The sequence below is a fragment of the Carassius gibelio genome, chromosome B24, assembly GCF_023724105.1.
Source record: "Carassius gibelio isolate Cgi1373 ecotype wild population from Czech Republic chromosome B24, carGib1.2-hapl.c, whole genome shotgun sequence".
Taxonomy (NCBI): Eukaryota; Metazoa; Chordata; class Actinopteri; order Cypriniformes; family Cyprinidae; genus Carassius; species Carassius gibelio.
In genome coordinates this window covers 10,021,285-10,048,192 of record NC_068419.1, presented here as the reverse complement: position 1 = coordinate 10,048,192, position 26,908 = coordinate 10,021,285, and the positions used below count along the sequence as shown (strand labels likewise).

Sequence of the window (26,908 nt, the reverse complement as noted above, 5' to 3'; positions counted from 1 at the left end):
ACACTTTGCAAGCTCTAAAAGACTTCCATTTGTGTGTATTGTAAACATAAACTTGCATTTTCAGTTTTGATCTCTTTTGGCCAGCACACACAAGGGCTCTAATGGGTTCAACAGTGCACCGTCCTTGAGAAATTCTTGGAGAGCGGTGTTATGATTTTGTTTACTTTCATATTCAGTGGAGGAAATGTTTACAGGTTTAGATGTGACACTGTGGAAGCGTCCTGCCCTTTCTCAGGGGATCAGGTGGATGCTTTCCTCCCAGTGTGAGCTGCTCAAAATCTCCTGGTTTCTAGAAAGTACTACTGCATTAGCTAAGGATTTAGATAAGCCCTTTACACAGGAGAATAACAACTATAGATTATTGCTTTAAGTATGGGCACTTTTGGCCTTGTTGACTTAAAATAAACTCTCTTTAAACACATATTTTCCAAAAAACAATGACCAACAGTTGACCAAATGACAATTCTGTAATTTTTCTAAGGCATTATGAACATTTCCACCACACTGTCATTTCCGCCACATCTCAAATGATGATTGTGTAACAGCATTCTGTGGCGGAAATGATGGTGGTGGAAATGATTTTGGAACAAATCACTGAAATATTTTGGCTAACTGCACAGCTAGCAGTCTCTGTATCCTAAATACACACAATTACATAATATTCTCACACTTTCTTTTTGCAAAATTTGACAAAATTTGAGCCAAAAAAAAGACGACTCTAAGACCACCATTCGACACTGGACTGAACAAACCAGTGTTATTTTTAAAAATATAAAAAACTGTATTCATTAACTGAAATATTATGTTTTCTTTGAGTTGTGATTTTGATTGACTTATGATTGATGATCAGCTGACTTTCTCAGACCACATTGCTAAAACGGTCCAGGCTGAAGATTTGCTTTATTAAACATCAACAAGATCAAGCCCTTTCTTTCGGAACATGCCGCACAACTCCTTGTTTAAGCTCTTGTTCTTTCCAGGCTGGACTATTGCAATGCTAGGATTCCAGCCAGTTCTGTCAAACCTTTTCAATTAATCCATAATGCGGCAGCAAGGTACATTTTTAATGAGCTGAAAGGATGCACGTCACACCAATAGCTGCTCGCATAAATTTCAAGGCATTGATGTTTGCCTACAAAACCACCGCTGGCTGTGCACCCCTTTACATAAATTAATTACTTTAGACTTATATGCCCTCTAGAAGCTTGCGTTCTGCAAGTGAACATCGCTTGATTATGCCATCCCAAAGTCACTTTTTACGGATTTTTTAATTAAATGTTCCATCCTGGTGGGACTCAATACGAGCAGCTGAGTCCTTAGCCATCTTCAAGATTTGGCTATAAACACATCTCTTCTATCTTTATTAGACCCTCTAACTCAGTGGTCTCAAACTCAATTCCAGGGGGTGCCACAGTTCTGCAGAGTTTAGCTCCAACCAGCTCCAAATCACACCTGATGGGAAGTTTGTTTGTAATCCTGAAGACCTTGATTAGCTGGATCAGGTGTGTTTGATTAGGGTTGGAGCAAAACCGTGCAGAGCTGTGGTCCTCCAGGAATTGAGTTTGAGACCAATGCTCTAACTCTAGCACTCTCTATTCTAATTCTATGAACTAGCTTTCTAAAGCTTATACAATTAACAAAAGCAAAAAAAGACCTCTAACACTAGCTTTCTCTATCCTTTTATGATTCTATCTGTTTTCTTTTTATTTATTATATTATTTAAAACCCCTTGCTATGTGTACTGTGTTAAGCTAACTGAGACTGGTCATAGTACATATAGTATCATTGCTCTTTTTGATAATTTTGATTGCTTCCATTGTCTTCATCTGTAAGTCGCTTTGGACAAAAGCGTCTGCTAAATGACTAAATGCAATTTTAAAATGTAATGTAAAGGGGTCATATGATGCTTTTTAAAAGATTATTATTTTGCGATTTGGTGTAACAGAATATGTTGACATGCTGTAATGTTCAAAAAACATTATATTATTTTTCAAATACTGTACATGCCCCGCCTCTCTCAGATTGTCGTAACAAATTCTGAATTACCTCCTCTCCTAGGCACTAAAACGGGCATCCATAAAATGTGTTGCTGTTCTGTTGTAAGTAATCTTAAAGATTCAAATAAAGGCCAAATACATTGCTTTTGCTTTCGCCTAGATACACACAGTATCCCCCTGACATGGCTGCTTCAACAGTAACTGCAGTAACTGAAACCACGTCTTCTTTCTTTGCGTGAACATTTGGGCGGCATTACGCAAATATTTCCACATAGTGATGTAGACATGTGGGGGCGTGTTTAAATGAGCCGTTTTGGGGGGAGGGGTGACAGAGTCTTAACTTTGATAAAGAATATCTCTTTGGATTTGAGACTTTAGTCTTTGGAACCTTACAGATCTTCCTTATACACCAAGAGCTTGTAACATTCCAAAGAGAAAGGAAAATTTGAAATCACATCATAGGACCCCTTTAAATAGTTATTTTAAGCATGAAAAAAGCACATACTATAACAAACTAAAACGAAAATAAAAATTACAAATATGTAATCAAATGCAAATTCAAAATCTTAACAAATACTATTAATAGTACATAAAAATACTCAAATAACACTGGAACTATACTGCTAAAAAAAATCCAGCACCAATTTCAGCAAAAATAGGATTACTGGGCGAACATCATATGATTTAATTATGAACACTTGTAAAGTAAAAGATTGTGCCCCCTTCACCTTTACCAACTAGTCCCACCTAAGTCTTAGGTAACCAACATCCCTCTCTATGGTCAATGCGTAAGAAGGGAGGGCGAGGATGTGGAAACGTGACTCCAGTCCATCTCCTCACATCCTGTTACTACAGGATATAGACATTATGGCTAGGCCCTCAGGTCAGCTTCTGGAAGGGCTCTGCGGCTACTTTCACAGCTTCGGCGAGAGCCTATGTATTGTTCCCTACGCGAAAGGTGCAAGATTAAAGATATACTGCCAAGTGCAAAATCCTCTCAGGAAAAAAACACTCTACCAGTGTGTGACAGTCCAAGTTTGAGAAGGGTGGGGAGAACTTGTATTTATAGCACGTTTACTTTTTGAATATCTGTGCGCAGGGTCGGCAGGACATAAACAAAGCAAACAGAAATGAAATGTAGTGCCTTTTTGAGCAAGGAGGGAGGATAGGGATGTCATATCACTAGCATATCCTAAAACAGTTTCCATCCTGCATGCGTGGAGCCAAAGGCAGCGCCATTGGAACTGGTCAACTTGTTCTTTTCCGTTTCCTCTTCTCATCTGAAATTCATCCTGAAATGCTTAAGTCCTTTTTTAAACCCTCTTGAGACTTCTGTTGCCATATTTGGACTCTATGTCTCCAGAGATGTAGTAGTGTATCTAATCATAACATAAATACACAGCAAGCCATCTTTTTAAGCTTCATTCCTTCATTCCTCTCTGTCCGTGCCACCAGCTGTGGAAGACATCAGTCTGCGTGAGGTGGTCTCGGCGTCATCTCCTTGGCTTTGTGCAGTGCCAACAAGAAAAGGAAGCTGTGGGCGCCGTTCACTCTGAGCATCGGCTTAAAGTATCCATGTCATGCCGTGCCAAAAAGACTTCTGTACATCCCCTCCACATGCCGTCATGAACACACACACATCCGAACTGGCACGAAGAGATGCACACTTGCCCTTATAACCTGGGGTGATTGTTTGATAAGAACAGGGAGAGTTTGTAAATGAGAGTGAGAGGATGTACTCCACGTATGACAGTGGAAGAGTAGGGATTTGGCACGAAAAGCCTACTACAGAAGTACTTGGCACTAATGATCTGTCTTTTTCTGATTATTTGCAATAACAATTCATCACACGTCAATTTGCTCCAATTTGCTCTAATTTGCTCTGGCCTAGTGGTTAGAGAATCGGACTCACAATCGAAGGGTTGTGAGTTCGAGTCTCGGGCCGGCAGGAATTGTGGTTAGGGGAGTGCATGTAAAGTTCTCTCTCCACCTTCCACCTTCATGACTTAGGTGCCCTTGAGCAAGGCATTGAACCCCCAACTGCTCCCCGGGCGCCGCAGCATAAATGGCTGCCCACAGCTCCGGGTGTGTGTTCACAGTGTGTGTGTGTGTTCACTGCTCTGTGTGTGTGCACTTCGGATGGGTTAAATGCAGAGCACAAATTCTGAGTATGGGTCACCATACTTGGCTGAATGTCACGTCACTTTCACTTTTTTTTCAGTCCAGTGCAGCAAAGTCCTTAGAAAGCGCGCACACTGCAATGTGTTTACTGTAGTGGCTGCGCACATGCACACAGAGAATGCGCGCACACACACACATATACTGTAGATGTGCAACTTCCTTTCATAGAGCCAAACGGAGCTGAATATAATAGAACACAAGGTCTTTAAAGAAGCTCTTGTTAAATAGTGATTTTAATGGCATTACAAATGTGATGCAAGTAAAGAACATGAAAAAAGCAGTGCACACGAGCTGTGTCACAAATGATACCCTATGCACTACGTATTTATGCACTGTGTACTAAACTGTGTAGTGTATGAATTACATAAGGATATTTTTTCATTCATAATCGTAGTTAGATAACACCCCCCCCCCTCTACATAATTAAAGCTTCGATGGTTAAGTGCATTAAGTGTCCAACATTCCACAATACATTATTTTTTTTGGTTATTAAATGCATCATTTGGGTATTTAAAGTGCAATTTTGTGACCACACTACTTGCACTAGAATGGCACAAAATAGTGCATAAATACAGAAATTGGGATGCACATACGCTCAGAATTAAATGAAGAAAAGATTTTCTTTGGGTTTGAAATGTTAGTATAGAGCTGTTTTTTCTATTTTTACGACAGAGAGATGTTAAAAATTGTCTGTAGAACACTTGAACAGTTATAATTAAAAAATCTTTAGACATGAGTTTGTCCCAAAACAATCAGACAGAGCATCATAAAGCAACAAGTCATGAATACCCCTTTCATAATAATAGATTTAGATCTCACACATCAAACATGTTGTGTTCAGTGCTGAGAAACAGATTTCTTGTTCCTGGAAAGAGGGAAAGCTGATGTGTCTTATGAAATGATTTGTTTGACTCACAGCTGAGACACTCTCCTTGACCAACAAGACTTTGGCATCCGGGTTTGTGACTCTGCAGGGGAACACCAACGGCTCTCCCTCCTTCATGTACACCACATCTGGGATCTCCGAGTGCATCTTTACAAACGGCTGCTGGCTATCTGAAACACCAATGCTGAGGTCAGGAACAAACAGACACTGCATACAAACAGTAGATGCTGACAACAATCTAGAGTCAGCAACAAATCCAGAGAGAATGCATGCTTGTTATCAAACGCTCTCTCTCTGTTGTTTTCTCTGTTGCACTTTCGCCCCAGTTGCAATATTCTTGTGGCAATGAAAGGCTTTGGGTGTTGCTCGCCCCATTGTTCGAAGCTCTGGTGTTATTAAAGGAACAGAAAAAAATCTCTGAACAATTTAACAAAAGTACCCAAAGGACTGTTGGATGTTTCCTTGTCGTGCTTTGATTCAATATAAAGGATGCAGGGTGAGGCTAAATAGACATGGTCGCAAGAGCGATTGATGGTCCTCAGGGGCCTTGTTGGCTAAGCGGGGGCCACACCTAGTGACCTGGGGCACCTCTTAGCCTTCCTTAATGCCTGACCAGGCAGGATCTGAGTTTCTTCTGCCCCAGCATGCCCTTAAGGTGCCCACTCCCATGTACAGACACGCATCCCAACAAACATACACAAGGAGACATCGCATCCTCTATCCTCGTCTCCAAGTTGTCCCTCCCCCGGAGCAGCACAGGATACGGACAGCCGGGCTGAGGGAGATAGATAAGGCTGGGTACCCTGGGAAAGGCTGCCCAAGAGCTGAGCCTTTCAACAGCTGGGGCTATTTCTGTCCCCTCGAGGTAGCACGTAAATGAAAGTTATCGTTTCAATTTAGTCAAAAGTGAGAGAGGACAGTCTACGGTGTGAGAAAAACACATTAAATGCCAGTGTGAATCCGTGCCAGACGCTCACTTAGTCGGATGTGTTGCCTCGAGAGAAAAATGGTGTTTAGGTATTATTTGCTTCTTGAGGTTTCCTGTTTAGCCTTAAGCAACAGAAATGGTCAGTGAGATGGCCAAGCTATTAAACGGAGGCCAGTGTCGTGACAAATTTGGTCCTCTTTGGAAATCGGGTCTCTGCTAGGACCACAAGTAATCCCAGCGTTTATTGGGTACTCTCGTTAGCACCTCATTACAATTCCTACAAAATCATGTTGTTTATCACATGTTGTTTAAAATTATTTAAGGTCGGATTACACCAATAACGATGACTATAATGCTAATTAGGGGTGCTCCGATCACGATCGGCCGATTATGTGCAAATCCACTTCATTTTCAGCGTTTTTTGGTGCATCTTCTCAGTTAACAACGGCTCTGTGTAGTAACAGCTGCTCTATGTGAAATCCGCACCTCATGGAATTAACCGCTGATTAGAGAACCGGCTTTACTGATGAGATGCGCATTAACGATCGGCCGTTCGTGATCGGAGCACCCCTAATGCTAACTACAACGCAACTATAGTGTCAAAATCAGTAGACGATAACGTTACATTATTTAACGTTCCACTTTAAATGCTCAAGCATTTTAAAGTCAAGTGAATTTTGATTGGCTGCCAATGTTTTTATCGTTTAACAGCTAGAACATCAAACATTTTGAAAGTGATTCCAACAACACTGTTTCTATGTCATTACCATTATAAAATAATGTGATAATTAAAACTTTATAATTAATTTTATCATTATAGTTACCGTCATAGTTAGCTGAGATATTAGCATAGCATACAGATTCGCCCAATATCTTAGCTTGTGCACCATGCATTTTACATGTGTTCATCTCCAGCCTTTAAACGTAAAAACATGCTAAATGAAATATTTCAGTTCAATATTCACTATTACTATTTATTATTTTTTTGTCTTCTCTAGTTTGCTTCCTAATTTAGTTGTCAAATAAACCTGACATTTTATATTCAAAATAGTGCTGACTCCTAGGATGATCTTTTTTGCTTTGGATAAGCAGTTATATACATATTTTAAATTAATATCCTTTGTTTTAATTGGTATATCTATTAAATGATAGTTTAAGACTTAATGCAGACATGATTTCAAGGAAATACACTGAAAAGAAAGGGTTTAAGGGTTCCAGCGTTCACCTGAAGCATCTTACCTCTGATGTAGACGTACACAGAGGCCTGTTTGCGCTGCTTTTGGAGGTACCTGCAGCGGTAAGAGCCAGTGTGTTGAGCTAAAGCAGGACTGAGCGTCAAGCGGCTGCAGTACTGGTTATTTTTCTTCCCGCATACAGTCTTTTCTATCTGGGTGCCGTGGTAGACTTTCGGGACACCTGATGGCAAAACCCAATGGAGCTCCCACCGACCCCTGAAACATCAAGTTTGGATTATACAATGCACTTTATACCTAATGGTCCAAGTACATCATGTCACTATCAGTAATCAATATATAATGGAGCCAAAAAGTTTGGGACCACTTATGAAAATGATTCTATTTTGCATTTTACTAAACTTTACTAGCATTGAATGTTAGGCCAGCTCAGTCAACGTGATTTATGATTGACTTATGATTTGTTGTTTTTTTTGTTTGTTTTGTATTTAGTTTTGCTTTAATGACAGCATCAAATGCATTGATGATGATGATAAAATCTGATGATCAAGTTCTCCAGGATGATTTGAGAGACTGTTGTGTATATTCACTTTTGACCTTTTTGACCTTTTGTACAAAGGAGGTAATGTTAAAAAATTTGATTGACCATTACCTTTTGAAATATTTTAGACATTTAAAGCCCCAAAGTGTTCTGTTTATTTCAAGATTTAAATCAAATGACATATGCCAGATCTCCAGTGTGCTCTTAAGATTTTGACCCCACTCAATTTTTTTTATCTTTAATAGTTGCATTTTACAATCTAAACGTCAATCGTTCTACATTCCTCCTTACTAAAATTGGTATCACCTCTGTTAATCATAAACCCATTCATCCAAAAAAATCAGGATCCAATTTTAACCATTTCTTCCTCCTTTAACCATGACAAATCACTCACCTGCAGTTTAGCTGAAGTGTCTGATTTCTCTCTATAATAAGCTGCTTTTCAGTAACATCCAACACTGGAGAACTGAACCTCCCTTTTGTGTCTGTATCTTCAGATAGAAAACAGAAAGGCATGTTAGAGTTTGCTGAATAAAATACAGTGAAGCTTTACAGAGTGACATTGACCACATTTTACATTTAGATGATAAGAGTCCATGTAGAACTTACATAAAATAGGACTAAGCCATTTAAAGCTATAGAAACATACCAGCTCCTGCTAATACTGACAGTTATATTTTAGTTGCTTCTGAGCACAGCACAACTTTTTCATGGTTGTTATTAAAGGTCAGTTGAGTATTGTTCAGAGATACTTGAGATCCTTTACAAGGCAATGTTTATTAAGTGAAAGAGATTTAATAAATCATCAGAAAACATCACATTAATGTGGTTTTTAATTTTTTTTTTATAATAATGTTAATAAAAAATAATGATAAAAAAGAAACACAACCAATTATTTTATATTTTCATTTTTTTACCGTGAATAAGTACATAAATAAAATAAACGTAAAATCTCAGCTGTAGACTAAGTTCGAAATATCATCAAAATAATTGTTCTTCTTTAGTATGTGACACAATTCTGTATCTATTAGTCTAGAATAATTATACTAACGTATTTTTCAACTTTGCATATAGATATTTTCTTGTTATCTTCTTGTAATATATGTAGCCTACACAAATTCATGCATACATTTAATTGTATTCATCTGATCCCTAATGGAACATAAATCGAACGTAACGACGTAGTATTTTGAACTGAATAACAGGCTTATAAAAATGATTTACCATATCCTCGTTATGCTGTGACATTAATGGCCTATTTCATATGCAGAATCACATGTATGGTGAGCACAAATACATTAATCAAAAATAGTGGTCGCATACTCCAGCTTTCATCTCTTTTTGTAATTAAGAAAAAAAAACACTTAACTGTGAGTAAGGTGTCACATAATTCAATATGATTTTAAACATCTCGTCTCACTACAACACGAACCAGCATAATTTCCTTGCCATTATTCACACGCTATGCGCAGGCCATGTGCCGTCTATATATTAAAACTGTATTGTAGTTAGAACAATGTCCAAAAAAAAAAAAAAGGAAGCAGGAGTCAAGCACTTTTTCCCACCCTGAGTCCCGCATGGGATTCAAACAGGCTCGTTATCAGCCGGTCCACACGCTGAGGTTCCCTTACAGAAACCCCAACAGGAGCGCCTGCCACTAATGAGGGCACGAAAACCTGCCAAATTCAACAAACCTTACACGTCATATCTGAATAAAAGCTAATGAACCAGAGCAAATAAGGCTGAAGCACGTAGGAAAGGTCAGTTACACGAACAAAAATACAGAACTTAAAAACATTATATGGATGTTGCATGCACTTAAGCATTATTTTAATTTGAGTTATAAATGTGTCGGAAACGCTACGCATTTACGTCATTTTTGTGTTTATTAACTTAAATTCTTCAGTCTTTACTTGTGTGACAACTTAAATATCACAAGAAGAAAAATGCATCATATCTATGAAGACTGATTCAAAAAATTATTAGTAGCTATTAAATAGGCTACTGAAATTTTTCGTTATTTAAATAGATTATGATTTTTCAAAAAATGGTTAAAGGCAAGGAAACATTTTTAAGTTCTATAAAGGGATTGTATTCTTTGCTTAACTTTATTGACCACAAAAAAAGCCAGTTCAAGAACTGTAAAAGGAAAACGTTTCTTGATAAGAAGGTTCTTTGTTGCAAACTAGAACTTTAATTTTAACAAGAATACGCTAAACGGAAATGCAATTATTATTATAATTATTTCATTTGCTTTACTACATTTTTTTTTTTAAATAGTGTATTATTTTTGTTCAGTTGAAATTGATTTATTAGTGCATTTTGTTTGTAGCACTTTTTTAGCAATCTTTCTAAAATGCATTGTCCTGATTAACTTTACAAAATTATTTCCCCTGCATAACTGTATGCTTTTGAGCAAGCATGCATGGTACATATGCTTAAAACACATGTTTGGCCATTAATCAATTTCATTTTTCCATCCTGTGATGTAAGTGGTGAATTGTTGACCAATAAAGCACTAATAATCACGCAGTGCAGACAGTACATCGCTTCACCCCTGGCTTCCTCCCCTTGGGTCTGTTTTAGCTATAACACCCTGATTAGCGCTGGTTCCTGCCTCACGGTGGTCATGACCCCGAAGTCATTTATATTAGAACTTCCATTTCACTCAGGAAAAATAACGCCCTCTCTGATTCAACCGTGGCCAAACATTAAAGGAAGCCAAGTAAGAGCAGAGAGGTCTTTACTATCAAAACAACTTGTCCTACTATGGCAGGCCGATTTAGCATTTATTTCTTATAACTAACGTATGTTTTTATATTAGTAGCCTACTTATTTTTTACTATTAATAAGCAATTATATTTTTTAATTATCCTATCTGTATAATTGTTTCTTTCACATGAGTTTTGTCTATTTCTGCACATATCTTGTTTGTTGTTATTTTTTAAATATGCATTTTTCATTAATCATTCTGATTTCCATTTCACTTGTTCATTTAATAATATAACCAGATGGTTGGATTATAGCATTCCAATAAAAATAGTTACAATTAACTACATTTTTCTCTAACAATTTTAGATTGTTTTTAGAAATCAAATTGTATAAGGATATCAGTTTCAGCTATCAACTATTCTTTTCAGACAAGTTGTTTAGACAATTGTGACTAATTGTATAGATTGAATTCAGTTATATTAATAAAAATGAAAATACTCCTAGTAACAAAAATACTAGTTCGATTAAATTATAAATGTAAATGTTAAACAAGCTTGCCATAGCATTGGAAAAACAAGTTGTGACACATCTGATTCAGCGCTAATTTACGTTCGTTCAGCGCGTAATTTTGTATTTGCAGCACGCATTATTAACAACTGGGCATGAATAATAATAAAAAGAGAAAATGCTAACAAGTTAGTATGTTTATCCAAAGTGAAGGGAAATGATGCGCTGTGGTAAGGAATGCCACACTCACATCCTCAAGCATTCCCAAAATGTTATTTCATCCTTTAGCATTAATGGAGTACCATGCGTATTTGAAAAATAATTGTATGATGTTTAATATGAATAAGAATGAAAACTGATATTCTACGATAAAAGTACATTTCATTCCACATACCTTTTGTCAGAACACGCCCTGACAATCCAAATATCATCACAAATAATATATCGAACATTCTCTTGGTCTTCCTTGAGGTCCTTTGCTTGGATATGAACACCTATGAAGAAACACTGCAGATCCAGTACTCCAGAGAATCACTGCACCTTTACAAACACCAAACTCCTCAACCCCTGCTTTCACATGGACTACAATCAACTTCGGTATCGTCCGGAGTATATGAACTCTTGAAGCCGGAGGACCACGCATGAATTCCAGTTAAACTCTTGCCCATTATGACCGCGGGCTGGGATTTATTCATTTCCCACTGCCACCGGGGCTTCCGTGACGCTCATCGACACACCCATCCCGCGCGACCGACGTGACCTACAGCCCGATGTACAGCACAGCTCCTGTGTCTTTCCTCCACTTCATCAATCAAATCACAAATAAACTAATTTATTGCGGTAAATCCAACGCTGTGTGAAGTTATCCCACCCTTGCAATCCTTAAAAGAGGAGAATAAATCCATGAGGGGAAACAACTGAGGGTTTTTTTTCAGAGAGACTAGGAGTGAGGAAAAATAGATACTCGTGAACATCAACGGAAATTGTGTTTATGCTGCTTGCACATTAATATAGTAAAACAGGAAGTTAATACTAACGAACAGAAGAGTAATTAATATAAAACCAAGGACATTTGCTTTAAAATACTGCTCTTTATGTTGTATCCTCCATTATATTGCTTTAAAGTATCACCTTTGTCTCATATTTTTCTCCTAAAATTCTTCAGGTGAAATAAAACGGATACAAATGAGACAATTGTTCACATAATTGGTCTTGGGAGAGAAAACTCAATTTGAACATTTAATCTTATTGCTGTCTAGGATGACTCGTTTGTGTTTTCATACATCTAAAATATATTATATACATTAACCATGATTATATTCACATTAAATAAGAAAGAAACACTTTAGGGATGATTTACACTTCATTGAAACATGCAATATAGGAACAGATCACAGAGTGGAAGTAATGTAGCACCTCTTTTTAATATAATTCTATTTTTTTCATATATCTAATATAAAGTATCAACATTAGCTCAGTTTTGACATTTGCATCTGGTTTTTCAGGGATACAGATAATATTGTGTGTGTAACTAAGGAAGTACTGAGTAAGATGTAATGTCAAATCATGACCAGCAGAGAGTCTGAAGGGCTGCTGTTGCTCTCGCCCAATAAGGGAGAAGCCAATCATTTTTGTGATAACAAAAAAACCCTACAAAAACATACAAAACAGTAACAATAATGACTAAAATTCATGTTGGTCATTATTTCTGACATGCAATCAGTTTCACAGTTGAACATATTTGATAAGGAACATGAAGTGGAGGGTTTATATCCTTCTTAAACAATGAAAAAAAAAATCCTTTAACATGAATAAATGAATGAAAACTAATATTAAGCCACTGTATGCAAATAACACAAATCTTACCAAGAGAACTCTTTCCACTGCAAATAATCCCCTCAATCTCTACACTATTAGTCCACTGTCGAGGCTTTACAGAATACAGTTTGTCTGTAGGCGGTTCTTATGAGTTTGGGGCATGAAGAAGGGAGTGAAGCTTCTGAAAGACCGTGGGTAGAGGTTTCAAACGCTGAGCAACAGGAATTGGTGGGAAATTGCTTCCGATGCAGAGGTGTTGATGTTTGCTGTGTGTCTGGGCACCATGAGAGCTGGGCACCTCGATCACAAGCAACTGAGTTTGGGCCAATCACCCATTCTCTCGTGTAAATATATGTGTGTGTGTGTAAGTCACACCTGGCCTTTCGTCTGCTGGTGAATCCAGTCTGTGAACTTAATGACACGTGTGTAAACTCCAGGCCGGTTCTGTCGGGCACAGCCCTCACCCCAGCTCACGATGCCTGCTAGAAACCACCTCCGGCCACGTTCCAGACACACTAAAGGTCCCCCAGAGTCTCCCTGTGCGAACATAGATGTGAATATATGAACGGTGAACATCGACAAGCAGCGAGCACAAAAGCACACACTAACCTGACAAGCATCCACTCCTCCCTGAATGTTTCCGGCGCAAAGCATTCTGGGAGTGACCGCATCGTCATACATTTTATTACAAGTGTTGTGATTGATGATGTTAACGGTGGCCTCTTGCAGCAATGTGGCCAATTCACCTGAAATCAAAAGTTTTTAGATGGAAACATTGCATGTTATGACATTAAATGGTGTTTAGGCTTGTTTAATCTGATTTACTTCTGAAACCCTTCTGCTTGTTAAAGTTTACAGACATAAAAAATATTTCAAATATAAAAATAAACGTATTTCTTACTAGTCAGGCATGAGTTTTAAAATCATTTGAAATAAGATCTCTATAGCAAATATATACTGTAAGTACCAATGAAATTCGTATGGATATAAAAAAAAAAAAAAATTACATTTTCTTTTATTTAAAGTACATCTATAACACTATCTTTGTGTTATATAACCATGGCATTAAACCCAACTATGATGACTTCCGCTTCTGTGAACCATGGAAATGTGAAGGAAATCTTTGCCGTTTCGATGGGGATCCTGGGGGATTTTTCAGTGGGTGTGATCAAAGATGATTTCTTTAGAATGCGTTTTTCTCACCTTTAGTCATCGTATGAATCATGTGTTTCAAGACAGTGTTGCTAACGTTGTCTTGCTTCAGCTCAACAAGAAGTAATTGTTTGTTCTGAATGAGTTTCTACAACGTGTCATACCTTCTTCTGACAGAACCCCCCATCCAGTGACAAAGCAGCTGGTTCCCGAGGTGAAGGCGTGAGAGGAGGCAGGAATGCAGATGGGCTGTACCAACTCATTGAAAAAGACAGGGGCGCTTAGTTCTAGAAGAGCGATGTCATAGTCGGAGGTGAATTGGTCGTATTGTGAATGCAATACGATGCGACGGATTTGTCTGGTGGCCGCTGCGTTGCTGACTGAGTTCATAACCCGCATGCCCATGTAGGCCCTCCATGATCGCGCATCAGAATACCTGCCAAAACATTTTTTTTCAATCATTTTTTTTTCAGTATTCTCTAATGAATAAAAAGTCCAAAAGAACAGTATTTTTCTTTTGTAACGTTATAAATGCCTTTACTTTGACTTTTGATACATTCAATGTATCCTTGCTGAGTAAAAGTCAAATCTTCCAAAAATGAATACTGACCCCAAACAGTAGTGCATGTGCCTGAATAAAACCTCACTTGATTGCATCCGAGTCCTGAAAGCAGTGAGCTGCAGAGACAAGCCAGCGGCTGGCCACCAGAGATGCCCCGCACACATGACCATAGCGCTCCATCTGAAGGCTGACCTGCCATGGCCATGAGCCTGCCTGGGCATCCGTTCCACCCACAATCTTTGCCCTCTTCCTTGGCCTCGTGCCACAACCTACATGCACAGCATGACATTTGTAGGATTTGTTATGCAAGCCAAGAATCTTACTTGCAAGAAAAATGTAACTGCCTCTAATAATAAATTTGATGTGAATATGTAATTCTATGAGAATGCTCACTACAGCGCAACTCATCTGAACCATCTTTGCAGTCTTTAATGCCGTCACACTCCGGATTGATCTTACTCAAGCACTTTCCACTGGCACATTTAAAAGAGGAAGGAGAGCATCCTTTAGAAACTGCAAGAGACAGAATATTCAGCATCGCTGATCAAATGAAAGAACTAGAGGACATAGGACCATAAAAAGATTTCACACAGTTTTCTGTCTGATTGTGCCATTTGCTTTTTTTATGAATGTGTTCATACTGAAATCCATATGATTTGATTGTCCAAATGCATTTTTGGTCCATTAAGCAAGGAATAATGACAAAATATGGCAGAATTGTAGGTAAAGTGGGTTTTACTCACATGCTCTTGTGCAGTTGAGTTCATCACTGCGGTCTTTGCAGTCCACAATCCCGTCACACACTGAGGCTTTGGGGAGGCAGATTTTGTTTGGGCACATATGGAAGCATTTACCTCCTAAAAAGTGGGCAAATTTGAACACGAAATGAAAAAGAAATGAGTTGGACAAACAAATAAGTTGTTGGTCACAATTACCATTGCTTGGTGAAATTTCAAAAGGAATCTGCAAATGGGAGTTCTGAGTTAAAAGTTCCCCACGCAGATTTCGCTCATGTTCAAGTTAGTCAAGCAACTTTGCATCACTGAACAACAGAAAGCTGCTTAATTTAAAAGTGACTTATGTGTGCACATGCACATGCACACACACACACACACACACACACACACACGCACGCACACACACACACACACACACACACACACACACACACACACACTGAAACGTAGGCAGGTCTTACCACAAACTCTCTCCACACGTCTGTAGCAATTAAAATAGACATCTCTGAGTATCAGTGAATGCAGAATTGTGCATGCTGAAGTATTAAGTCTTCTTAAGGATTAATTAAAAGACACTCTTACCACAGTTGTTCTCTTCACTGCTGTCATCACATGCAGTGTTACACTGGCTGTTTGGTCTGCACTGACCCATACAATACACTTCTCCTGGTTTACACGTGTCTAATGGCAAAGTAGAACAGGGTTAAATAAGACAACAATGCTTGGCTGAAAAGAATGTATGGAAAACCGAACTCATGCACTTACTGCATTTGGCCTCATCTCGTCCATCAGAACAGTCTTTCTCTCCATCACACACTTTTCTCAGAGGAATACACTTGCCATCTCCACAGCGGAACTGCCTCGGACATGCTAATATGGGAGAAAAAGCAGAATTAGTGAAGTGTACATTTGTGTTTTGATTCAATTAACTCTTTATAATCTTTATAAAATAATACCATGAAAGATTAAGAATTTTATTTTTTAGAAAATATTTCACTGCAGTTAGTCAGTTTATTAGATTGTCAAAATTATGATATCTTTGTATGATTTATTTCTTTTTTACTTTTTGTTTGACCACAATTTTAAAGTGGTTACACACATTTCATGTTGAAACTAGAATCCTTTTGAAACAGTCGAAACAAAACAACAATTTAAATCAAGTTACTTTACAAAATAACGGGGGAAAAAAACTTGAATATGCCTTTTAAAGAAACATCATAAAGGTCTCACCGCTTTCAGGAGAGAAGGCCCTGTAGATCAGATAAAAACCTTTATGGGTCAAAGACTCATCCGAGTGAAAATGCAGCAGGACGGGTGAAGAGTAGATCCTCTTCCTGCTGCTGTCCCCAACAGGGTTACAAAGTCTGTGAAAGCGTAAGAAAAACTCACACATGCACACAAATATGCCAGCAGTTCAGTAAAAACATCTGACATTGCCGTATAGGAAAGTTTAAGTCTGTTTTCTAGTCATGAATATATGAATAACATGACACTCACTTTACACCGCCTATTTCCAACCAATCTTTTTCGCAGGTGCTTGAGGCCGGTGAATCCTGAATGTCTAGCATCACAATGGTCACGGAGAGAAGGTATCCCGGCAAAGGAGCCTAAAAGAGAAAGCAGACTCTCAACGGACACACTCTTACACAAAGCAGCAGCCACCCTGTGCTCCTCATCTCAAAGAGGGAGCATCCCAGGCCTCTGAATGGGGTTCACAGGGCACTTGGGAGGAGGCTCATGGGATACCTGGGAAAGCCTTTAGCCTTAGCTCACCCTGATTTTCCAGTTACAGTCCACATTTGGAGGGTAGTAGGCAGGGTAGTAAGGGGACGTCACCGTGCCGTTCCACGCAGTGAGGAAACCACCACACTCTGCAGAAACAGTGACACAGAACCGAAGATTCCTGAACAGAATAATGGCTAACATTATAGCATCTCATGCTGACTGCAATTCACTCACCGGTTTTGGGTATAGCTTGGAAATAAGCTTTGAAGATGGCTCCTTGCCTCTGACGATTGAAAGAAAATGTGACAAGCATGACGTTTCCAGAAGATGTCAGTTTCATCACAGGGGAGGTTCCTGATATTGGCAGACCACACCATCTGGGAAGAAGAGAGATGTTGTTTGATGTTTAGCCAACTTTACTTGGACAATGAGAGACCAAAAACAAAACAAGTCATTTATGCATTGAAAAGAGTTTATATAAACATAAATGTATATTATTTTATGCCCAAATTGGATTTGTGTTAGTATTTGATTTAAATAGATTTAAATAGAGCTACACCAAATTCTGTCCATTCCTCACAACAAACAAACATATGAATTCAGAAGACATGAAATATACAATAACGTTCAAAAGTTTGAGGCCAGTAGGATTTTATTTCAAGAAATCAGTACTTTTATTTAGTAAGGATGCATTAAATCGTTTAAAAGTGATATTAATGAATTGCATATTGTTTCAAAAGATTTCTATTTCAAATAAATGCTGCTCTTTAAAACTTTCTATTTAACAAAGAATCCTGAAAAAATGTATCATGGTTTCCACAAAAGAATTAAGAAGATCAACTGTTTTTAAATTTAATAATCGTAAGAAATGTTTCTTGCACATGACATCAACATATTAAAGTGATCTCTGAAGCCTAATGTGAGACTTAAAAAATTCAGCTTTGTCCTCAAAGAAATAAATGACATTTTAAAATATATTCAAATAGAAAACAATTTAAATAAAATAAATAAATAAAAATAAAACAAAAGGACCACTTTTAGGGAGCTTTTTTTTTTTTTGCCACGTTTAGAACTTTAATTGTGTCCATTATTAAGAAAGTATTGGAGATTCTACAAAATATCTTTCTTTGTGATCCAAGATCACAAATAGCTTTGCTTTGACAGTAAATGACAGAATGTTTCATTTTTGGGTGAACTAACCCTCCATGTATTGTAATTTAATCAATAACCCCGAAACGTAGAAAGATGCAAATGGACAAAAACTGATTTTCTCTGCTGCCCCATCTACCTGGCGATGATCTTGTTCTGAAGCGGCAGTAGGAAATCATAAGCAGACAGCTTGTTGGCAGAGCAGCTTCCTGGTGTCGCCCCTTGAAGTGTGAGAATGACAAGTCGCACGACGTGACCGGACGGCACCCGAAGCCTCCACTGGTAATACGGCTTCTTCGGACTGACAAGACTGAGTGTGCGATTGTTTCCATACTTAGCGTACAGGTCAAAAGACATGGCTGTTAGGCATATGAGAGTAAGACATGATCAAAATAAGTGAATAAATCAAGAATACAACCAATATACTGACTGTATAGGAATTGTCATGACAGAATGATAGTATAATAGTGATAGTACACTGTAAAACCTGCCTGGTGGAAGGACTTGCATGCAGAGTTTACTCAGAGGATTAATGGGACATGGTTGCATTTGAATTGCCTTACCTACACATGGCTTACTTGTGTGTTTCTTCACTCGTGGTACGATGTATCATGGAGGATACAGAAGAGCTTAGTTTAACCAACGTTTGGCAACTCAAGTGAGTCAGTGTTCATAAATCATGTGAGTAAACTCAACAGGCTTTACAGTGTATTATGGTTGTACCCTGCAGCCCCAACTGCCACTTGCCACTCTGTAAAGAGTTTGGGTTCTTTATTTTGTCCGCTTTGTCATCAGAATCTTCATCGTCGTCATCCTCAGAATCACCACCGTTATCTGCATTCAAACCTGCACACACAGGAATATACGTTAAGATCTTTTCCTTACTTTGGAAAAGACATAAACAGAGGGATCAAAACACTCTTAACCCAGCAGACGCAGTGTGTCCTCGTCCCTCTCCATGTAGTAGCGCTCCTCGTTTCTGCTAAAAAGGACCTTGTTGGTTCCAGGTAGACGCCGTTGCAACCGGGATGGGTTCACTCTCCGGAGTTCCTCAGCAATAGCGGGAGGAGCAGAGAATTTACTCCAGTAGTAGACACAAAGACCTTCCACTCCTTCACTGTCATCAGGACACATGACTTTTAACAAGATGGGTTTATAGGCTTTGAATTGAAATCAATTGAGGGAATGCATATATTAACAGGTTCCAAATGCATGAGATAGAAACCCACAAATAATAAATGCTGTGTAAATGATTACTAAGTTTGTGCAGTTGCAATGAGGCATTACACTTACACTACTGTTCAAAAGTTTGGGGTTGGTAATGTTTTTAAATGTTTTTCAAAGAAGTCTTTCATGCTCACCAAAGAAGCATTTTTTACATTTAGATGCACAAATACAGTAAAACAGTAATATTCTGAAATATAATAACTGTTTATGTCATATATTTTAAAATATAGCCTAATTTATCAAAAGCAAAACTTTTGTAACATGAATAAATGTATTCTTCTTTTTTTTATTTGTTTATTACTGATCCCAAATTTTGTACATGGAAGCTTATTAAGTGCACTTTTGAACAGGATCAGGTGGAATAATGCCTGATCAGGTCATCCGAACAACACCTTCATTCAAAGCTACAAGAAAAAACACACACTTAGTAGTATTCTTCACATTTCATATAGCATTGAATGGCACCGGAGCAGAGAATAAAGGCTATTTGTATGCTGTGCCATCACTGAAAGACTACAGAGAAACCAGTGCACTGAGTACAGCAGACGACCTCGAGTGACCACATTAGAGCAGGACTGGCAGTTAAGAAATGTAAAACACATTACATTTACTACTTGAGCAACAGCTGTGACTATAAGATAAAGTGCTGAACATACTGCAAGACTATTTTAGTATTGTTGGTAACTAAAACTAAAACTAAAATGAAAGTTACTGTTAGTTGGTACACATTAGAAGAAAAATGTAAATGTTGCTTTGGCTAAATGCTAATTGATACCGGGTTGCCTACTAAACTACTAAATGCTAATTTCAAACATTAATGCATTAATTACATGCAAGTTACCCTGAGCCAAACCCTAAACCTAACTCTAACCATATAGTAAGTACATTTAATTAATCAATATTACTGACTACTTCAATGTATAATTACAATGTAACAAGGACACCTTAAAAAATAAACATAAATACCACTAAAATAACACTTGACTATTGTGGTGAATGTTCAAAATGGTGTCATAGTTTTTTAATTGTTATGTTTTTCTATTATTCCTTTTTGATCATTGATTAGAAGTTCTGTAAGTGACATTTATTAAAAAAAGGGCATACAATTTACTTGCTATCTGACTGATATTACTGCAACAGAGCAGATGTCCTGAGAAATCGCAACTGTCAGTGCAAACATAAACAGCAATAAATTAAAAAGAAAATAGAGATGTGAGCACTTTTTAGCCAATCAGAAACCATTTTGTGTGCTTGCACAAATGAAATGTATTAAAAAAAAGGCTAAATTTAATGTAGATTATAAACATACTGTGATATTTGTGTTCATGTACAGACTCACCTAAATGCAATAATTCCTGAGTGCTGGTAATATGTGCTCCATGGTGAAGAATCATACAAGTCTGAGAACTTAAATCCACGGCACATCAACGGAAAGGAAGGAAAGAGATGATAAAGAAAAATTACCATGAGAAAAATCAGCCGCTATTCTCTTTCCATTCTCAAACTATTTCTGAAAGCTGTAAACAAACCCCTGATAACATCTACCAAGGTCATGAAGTTCCCGCCGGGTATCAACAGTATTTTGAGACGTCTCAGTGACATCAGAACTACGGAAGGCGTGACATCATTGAAGAAGGTGAGACATCAGTGGCCCAGGCTAGACCTGCAGCCTTGGCACAAAAGCACTGTTCTTGTGCGATTGGCTTTGAGCAACAAGAGCTTTGGGCAACAACAGCGCCATTGTCTGGAGCTCAATGTCATCCCGAAGTGCTGGATGGAAGGGGCGGGCGGCGGGTTTAGAACTAGTTTTAAGAGCAAGAGTGCACACTTGCAGGCCATCAGTTCTCACAATCGGATTCGCTCACTATTAAATGGGATTAAATTGGCTACATTTAGGCTAATTAGAGCATTGCGCCCAGACGAGAAAGCCACACTTGGCCGGGTTCCTCATTGGCCTCCATTAATCTCATGCCTAATGCAGACACAAATGCCAACCCTTCCCATGATACTGACTTTCCTGTGCTCTCTTTCGGTGCCCTAAATCCTTACTTTCTCTCTCTCTCCTGGTCTACTCTGTCCCCTGGTCTACCTTTCTTTTCTCTGCTGGCTGCAGCCTCTCAGCAAAGAGGTACAGTGCATCTGATTGTGTGAGAGGAAGCCCACAGACAATGTTTTATTGAAGGACTGATCTTCCTCTCACTCAGTCTGCCTGGGCCCTGTCCCTCTCACAAACACTGTTCTTGTCCTCAGCCCTGAAAAGCTGCAGTCCTCTGGGAGTCGGTCTCACCGCACCACCTCACACCGAGCCTGGCTCTGGTTACAGCTGGCTTTACATTTAAGAGGGCCACAGAGCGGCCGAAGGCTCAGCAGAGCCTGCTTTACATTTAAAAGGATGACAATGAGGGACGAGCGCACCACTGGACCTGCAGCTCTGGCGGACTTTGCGTTTGAAAGTGCCAGGGCCGAGCATCGTTCCTTGAGTGGTCTCTGGAGAGCGGCCGCATTCCGGAGAGATCACGGAGAAACCGGCTTTGTTGCCGAGGGCGGCACAGAGAGACTCTTATGTATGTTTATGCTTACATAATGGCTTAGCGCCTGAGACTGGAGGCGGAACTGTGTAGACGACGGGTCTGCCAGGTCTGGAGAGAAGCTGAGGTTGGAGAACTCGATGCTTCCTCCAAGATAGAACACTGAGAGCGATGGAGAGGCTGTGGGAACAAGAACACTTATAAGAAGAAGATATTTACTTAAAGCAAAAAAAAAAAAATTAAACTAAATATTACACTTAAAGTCATAAGCATACAGATACTTTTCAAGCTAAATATTTCACAAAAAAGTTGTGAAAAACTAAAATAGGCTGCCAAGTGATTAATCATGATTAATCACGTCCAAAATAAAAGTTTGTTTTTACATAATATATATGTGTGTATACTGTATATATTTATTATGTATACTATATATAAATACACACACATACATGTATATATATTTTAAAAATAATAATGCGTGTATGTATATATATATATATATATATATATATATATATATATATATATATATATATATATAAAACATAGAAAAAAGCAAAACACATTTTCTTAAATGTGTACATGCATAACATGCATGTGTGTGTATTTATATATAAATAAATACACACAGTACACCCAAATATATTATGTAAACACAAACTTTTATTTTGGATTAATCGTCATTTATCGTTTGACAGCCCTAAAAATATTCCATACACAACAAATATCTTGGGGGTCATTAAGTTTTTTTTTTTAATTAATATTAATAATTTTTTTCAGAAAGGGACATTAAATGCATTAAATTGATCAGAAGTGACAATTAAGACATTTATAAAGTTACAAAAAAATAACTTTCAGCTTGACAAAGAACCATGTATCCACCATTTCAACATAAACTATTAAGCAGCACAAATATTTCAACACTGATAACGGTAATAAAAACTAAAAAAATAAATCAGAATACTATTATGATTTCTGAAGGATCATGTAACAATAAAGTAAAGTCTGGAGAATGGCTAAAAATTCAGTATTGCCATCACAAGAATAAATTACAGTTTAAAATATATTTCAGTAGAAAACAGTTCATTTAATTTGTACTAATATTTCACAATATTACTGTTTTCACTGGATTTTGGGGGATCACATATATCACATGTATTTAAAAACATATCCAGCAGCTCAGTGTTTATGTGTAGTCTATCAAAAAAAAAAAAAGTATTCAAGCTCCTCTTGAAGAATCTCCTTGGACAGCCAAGGATGAGAGGCTTGACTAGCTATACTGGAACATACCAGATCATAATCTCAGCATTCCTCTACAGCACAGGGTCTTAACTTACATGCAAGGAAATGGAGAGTCATTGCAATGGCAGCCGAGAGAGGGAGGAGGGGGGAGGCTCTCAATGCCCACTTACTCCATACCCTGCAATTCACTCTCTTGCCCATCGGGCTCTTGATGTCAGACTCGCTGCTAGATGGACTTGACATCTGGGTGGGTTTCGTCACAAAGTCCTCCTAAACACAAGTGGAGAAATTTGCCTTACATCACTTTTTGAGACAGCATTGACCTACTACTCTTACATGCTCACCATCGCAACCTTTCTGTCACCCTAGAACACCCTATGTGTCGTATTTAATTGGCTTCCTGCCGCATCATTCTAAACATCTTTTCATTAGTAGGAAGGGGTCGTGGAACTAGGATATCCTGGTGGGATTCCCCTGTGGAGTCGCACAAAGTGTCATTTGAGGGTCTGCTTTCCCACGGCCCCTCTCAGCGGTGTCAGCACTCCATCTTTGACAAGCACATTCATGAGACTATCAAGACCAACGTTTAGACACAGGTGACCCGGTGGTCAAAATAAAAGGGTTCAGTTCATTAACACAGCTGAAATGAGCTTAAAATACCTATTGTAAATTTGTATAGAAGAGAGTGTTGTAACACGTCAGTTTAACCAATTGGAAATGGGAAACTCAAAAATAAAGATTCCAAAAGGAATTTTTTTTTTTACAGTGATTCCACTGAAGAACCATTTTAGGCTCCCCATATAACATTTCAGTGAATAGCTTTTTTTTCTTTTTTTCTTTTTTAGTGGGAAACATTTTTTCTTAGTTTAAAGAACATCTAAAGAAACTTCCACTTTAAAGAACCTTTTGAAAGAATGGAAAGATTCAGTAGAAATGGTTAAATGTTCTTCATGGAATCACAGATGCATATGATCACCATGTGACAGCAATTTGAAAGACCTTTGAAAGAACATGTCAATTTTGAAAAAGTATAATTTATATAATCTAAGTATAATTTGATTTTGTAACATCCATGCAAGCTTGTCTTAAAAAACAAAAACGAATAAACTTGTACTTGTATTGCACTCACAAAGATTTGCACAGAATTTATAGACCTGAATTTGCAACAGCTATGACTAACTTACAATTAGATATGATTTGTGAATTTCTAAATGTATTTCTATCGTCTATTTTCACACAACAGAACGAATCGTATTTTATATGTAAGAATTAATCCATTTTGTTCCATTTTAATGAAAACAAGATGCCAAAAGTGCCCAGAAGCATCATGACAGTGTGTGTTGAATTCTCTGATGGAGGGTCTCTTACCTGTGCAGGTGCACCGGCGGGGGCGCAGGCTCCCAAACCAGATACGCTGTAAACTTCGCAGCTTCTGTTTTTGGGAGAAGTCCTCATGACCCGCTCTCGTATGGTTCCGATGCAGCGATACAGAGCAATACCTCGGGCAGAGAAATCAGCCCGCAGACGTAGTGCGATCCCGGAGAAACCCGACCTGAGCGGGTCTGGCGCTGCGAGCATTCACTCTCCGTGTCCCTCCGTGAACAGGGGCTGCACGGCACCCAGCATGCACCGCGGTACAAAGGGAGCACTATGGGCAGGTACAATCCACATAGCCATCAGTGCGACAGGACAGATATTGTGGGCAAACTTCTCCCGTGGTGTGCGTGTGCCATGATGGGCCACGATGGGTAGTCTGATGTTACATGATTAGAGCGGCATTCAATTAATCGCGGAGAAGAATTCAGCGGATAAGTCTCTTCTGGGGATGAAAAACATCAGCGCATAGCTAAAATATTAGTTTAAGAGGAGTCAGTGTGGATGAGATATGTCCCTGTTGTTCACCCCGTGTCTCTCGTTACGAGCCAGCGAGGCGTGCAGCCTGAGAGTGTGCTGCACACTGTATTGATTACTAACGATTCGAGTCCTGAGCCAAACTGGGACATTTTCTTTCTTATGAGAGTGTGTTGTCATTCTGAATGTGGATGGGGTGCTTTTATTTTAAAATCTCAATATTATTATGGCCATGTTCTTGTGCATATAAACGAACCGTGTGTGCTATTTGGAAAAAAACTGTGTGAACTAACATAATTAAAGGGTTAGTTCACCCAAAAATCTAAATTATGTCAGTAATGACCCTTATATTGTTCCAAACCCGTGAGACCTCCGTTAATCTTCGGAACACAGTTTAAGATATTTTAGATTTAGTCCGAGAGCTTTCTGTCCCTCCATTGAAACTGTTTGTACGGTTTACTGTCCATGTCCAGAAAGGTAAGAAAAACATCATCAAAGTAGTGACATCAGAGGGTAAATTAGAATTTTTTGAAGCATCGAAAATACATTTTGGTTAAAAAAATAGCAAAAACTACGACTTTATTTAGCATTGTCTTCTCTTTCGGGTCTCTTGTGAGACCATTCAAAACACTGCAGTTTAGTGATATCCGGTTCGCGAACGAATCATTTGATGTAACCGGATCTTCTTGAACCAGTTCAACTAATCGAACTGAATCATTTGAAAGGGCTCACATCTCCAATAAGCATTAATCCACAAATGACTTAAGCTGCTAACTTTTTTAATGTGGCTCTGAGTTAAAACGAACCAATTTCCCGGAGTAATCAATTTACTCAAATGGTACACTGACTGAACTGCTGTGAAGAGAGAACTAAAGATGAACGCCGAGCCGAGCCACATAACAAACAAAAGATTGACTCGTTCTCGAGTCAAAAACCGTTTCTGTCAGATGTGTCCAATTCGCGAACCGAGGAGCTGATGATACTGCGCTTCACGCTGAATCACACATGTGCAGTATCATCAGCTCCTCGGTTCGTGAATCGGACACGTCTGACAGAAACGGTCCTTGAATTCTAACTGACCCTCTGATGTCACATGGACTACTTTGATGTATTTCTTACCTTTCTGGACATCAACAGTATACCCGTACACACAGCTTCAATGGAGGGACTGAGAGCTCTCGGACTAAATCTTAAATATCTTCAACTGTGTTTCGAAGATGAACGGAGGTTTGGAACGACATAGAGGTGAGTCATTAATGACATAATTTTGATTTTTGGGTGAACTAACCATTTAATGAACAGGACAATTGGACTGAAATAGGCTAACAAGTTACTTTTACAAACAAAATGAAAACTGTAAAAACAATATTAAAGCATTAACTTACTTACACTATTGTTAATAATCATTAATAAATAGTGTTTAAGCTCAAACTTGTATAATATTTATTAATATTGGATAAACAATTAGCATATTTAGCTACAAAGTAACATGTCTAGTCAAATTTGCCTGAAAAAATAAGCTTATTTGAGTTATTTGAGAAAAGAAACTACATTTATGACACAGTTGTTGTTAGATTTCAATGGTTATTTCAAATATGAAATTTTATGGTAATCTTAGTGAACAGTTTGGGAGAATTTAATGTTTCCCCATAAAAAGTGAAAGGAGCTGCACTCAAAGATGGCCGCCGAGTGACATGACTTGCCTTATAGGGACTTTGGTATTATACAAAATATTTTAACCCACATAAGCTGCTGCAACTGACCTATCTGAGATAAGTATTCCATAAATTCATGCAATGAAACTGTTATTAATAATAGTTATTATTTATTATTATATTAACCATGCTGAGATCGCTAAAACTAACATAAGAAGGTTGGCTGGTCTTAGTTGGTTTAAGCTGAAAGTAGATGGTTATAGTTGGCCTCCCAACCCGGCTATGGTCAAGATGGCCAGCTAAAAAAATAAAATAAT

General features: G+C 38.2%; 2 protein-coding genes across 4 annotated transcripts in view; both read right to left on the bottom strand.

The window, feature by feature from the left end:
- The window catches only part of flt1 (fms related receptor tyrosine kinase 1), a 33,334-nt gene extending 21,522 nt beyond the window's left edge, over window positions 1-11,812 (bottom strand). Inside the window, exons 1-4 of one of the 3 annotated variants that reach the window (XM_052596359.1) lie at window positions 11,340-11,812; window positions 8,121-8,217; window positions 7,232-7,443; window positions 5,095-5,234 (exon numbers count right to left, since the gene is read on the bottom strand). In XM_052596359.1, the coding sequence (XP_052452319.1) occupies window positions 5,095-5,234; window positions 7,232-7,443; window positions 8,121-8,217; window positions 11,340-11,397 (507 nt within the window). In that variant the 5' untranslated portion in view covers window positions 11,398-11,812. The remainder of the gene's footprint in view (window positions 1-5,094; window positions 5,235-7,231; window positions 7,444-8,120; window positions 8,218-11,339) is intronic. The other 2 variants (XM_052596361.1, XM_052596360.1) reach the window with 2 other exon arrangements.
- Window positions 11,813-12,212: 400 nt separating this feature from the next.
- Window positions 12,213-25,115, bottom strand: LOC128013403 (suppressor of tumorigenicity 14 protein). Its single transcript, XM_052596364.1, has 19 exons — window positions 24,454-25,115; window positions 23,181-23,355; window positions 21,896-22,023; window positions 20,655-20,722; window positions 19,015-19,205; window positions 18,812-18,934; window positions 18,228-18,447; window positions 17,174-17,316; window positions 16,988-17,085; window positions 16,712-16,821; window positions 16,445-16,578; window positions 15,980-16,084; window positions 15,797-15,895; window positions 15,221-15,334; window positions 14,871-14,990; window positions 14,563-14,746; window positions 14,080-14,351; window positions 13,373-13,509; window positions 12,213-13,300 (listed from the first exon to the last, which is right to left on the bottom strand). The coding sequence occupies exons 1-19, from the start codon at window positions 24,661-24,663 to the stop codon at window positions 13,133-13,135; spliced, it is 2,799 nt and encodes a 932-aa protein (XP_052452324.1). The 5' UTR covers window positions 24,664-25,115; the 3' UTR covers window positions 12,213-13,132.
- Window positions 25,116-26,908: the final 1,793 nt, after the last annotated feature.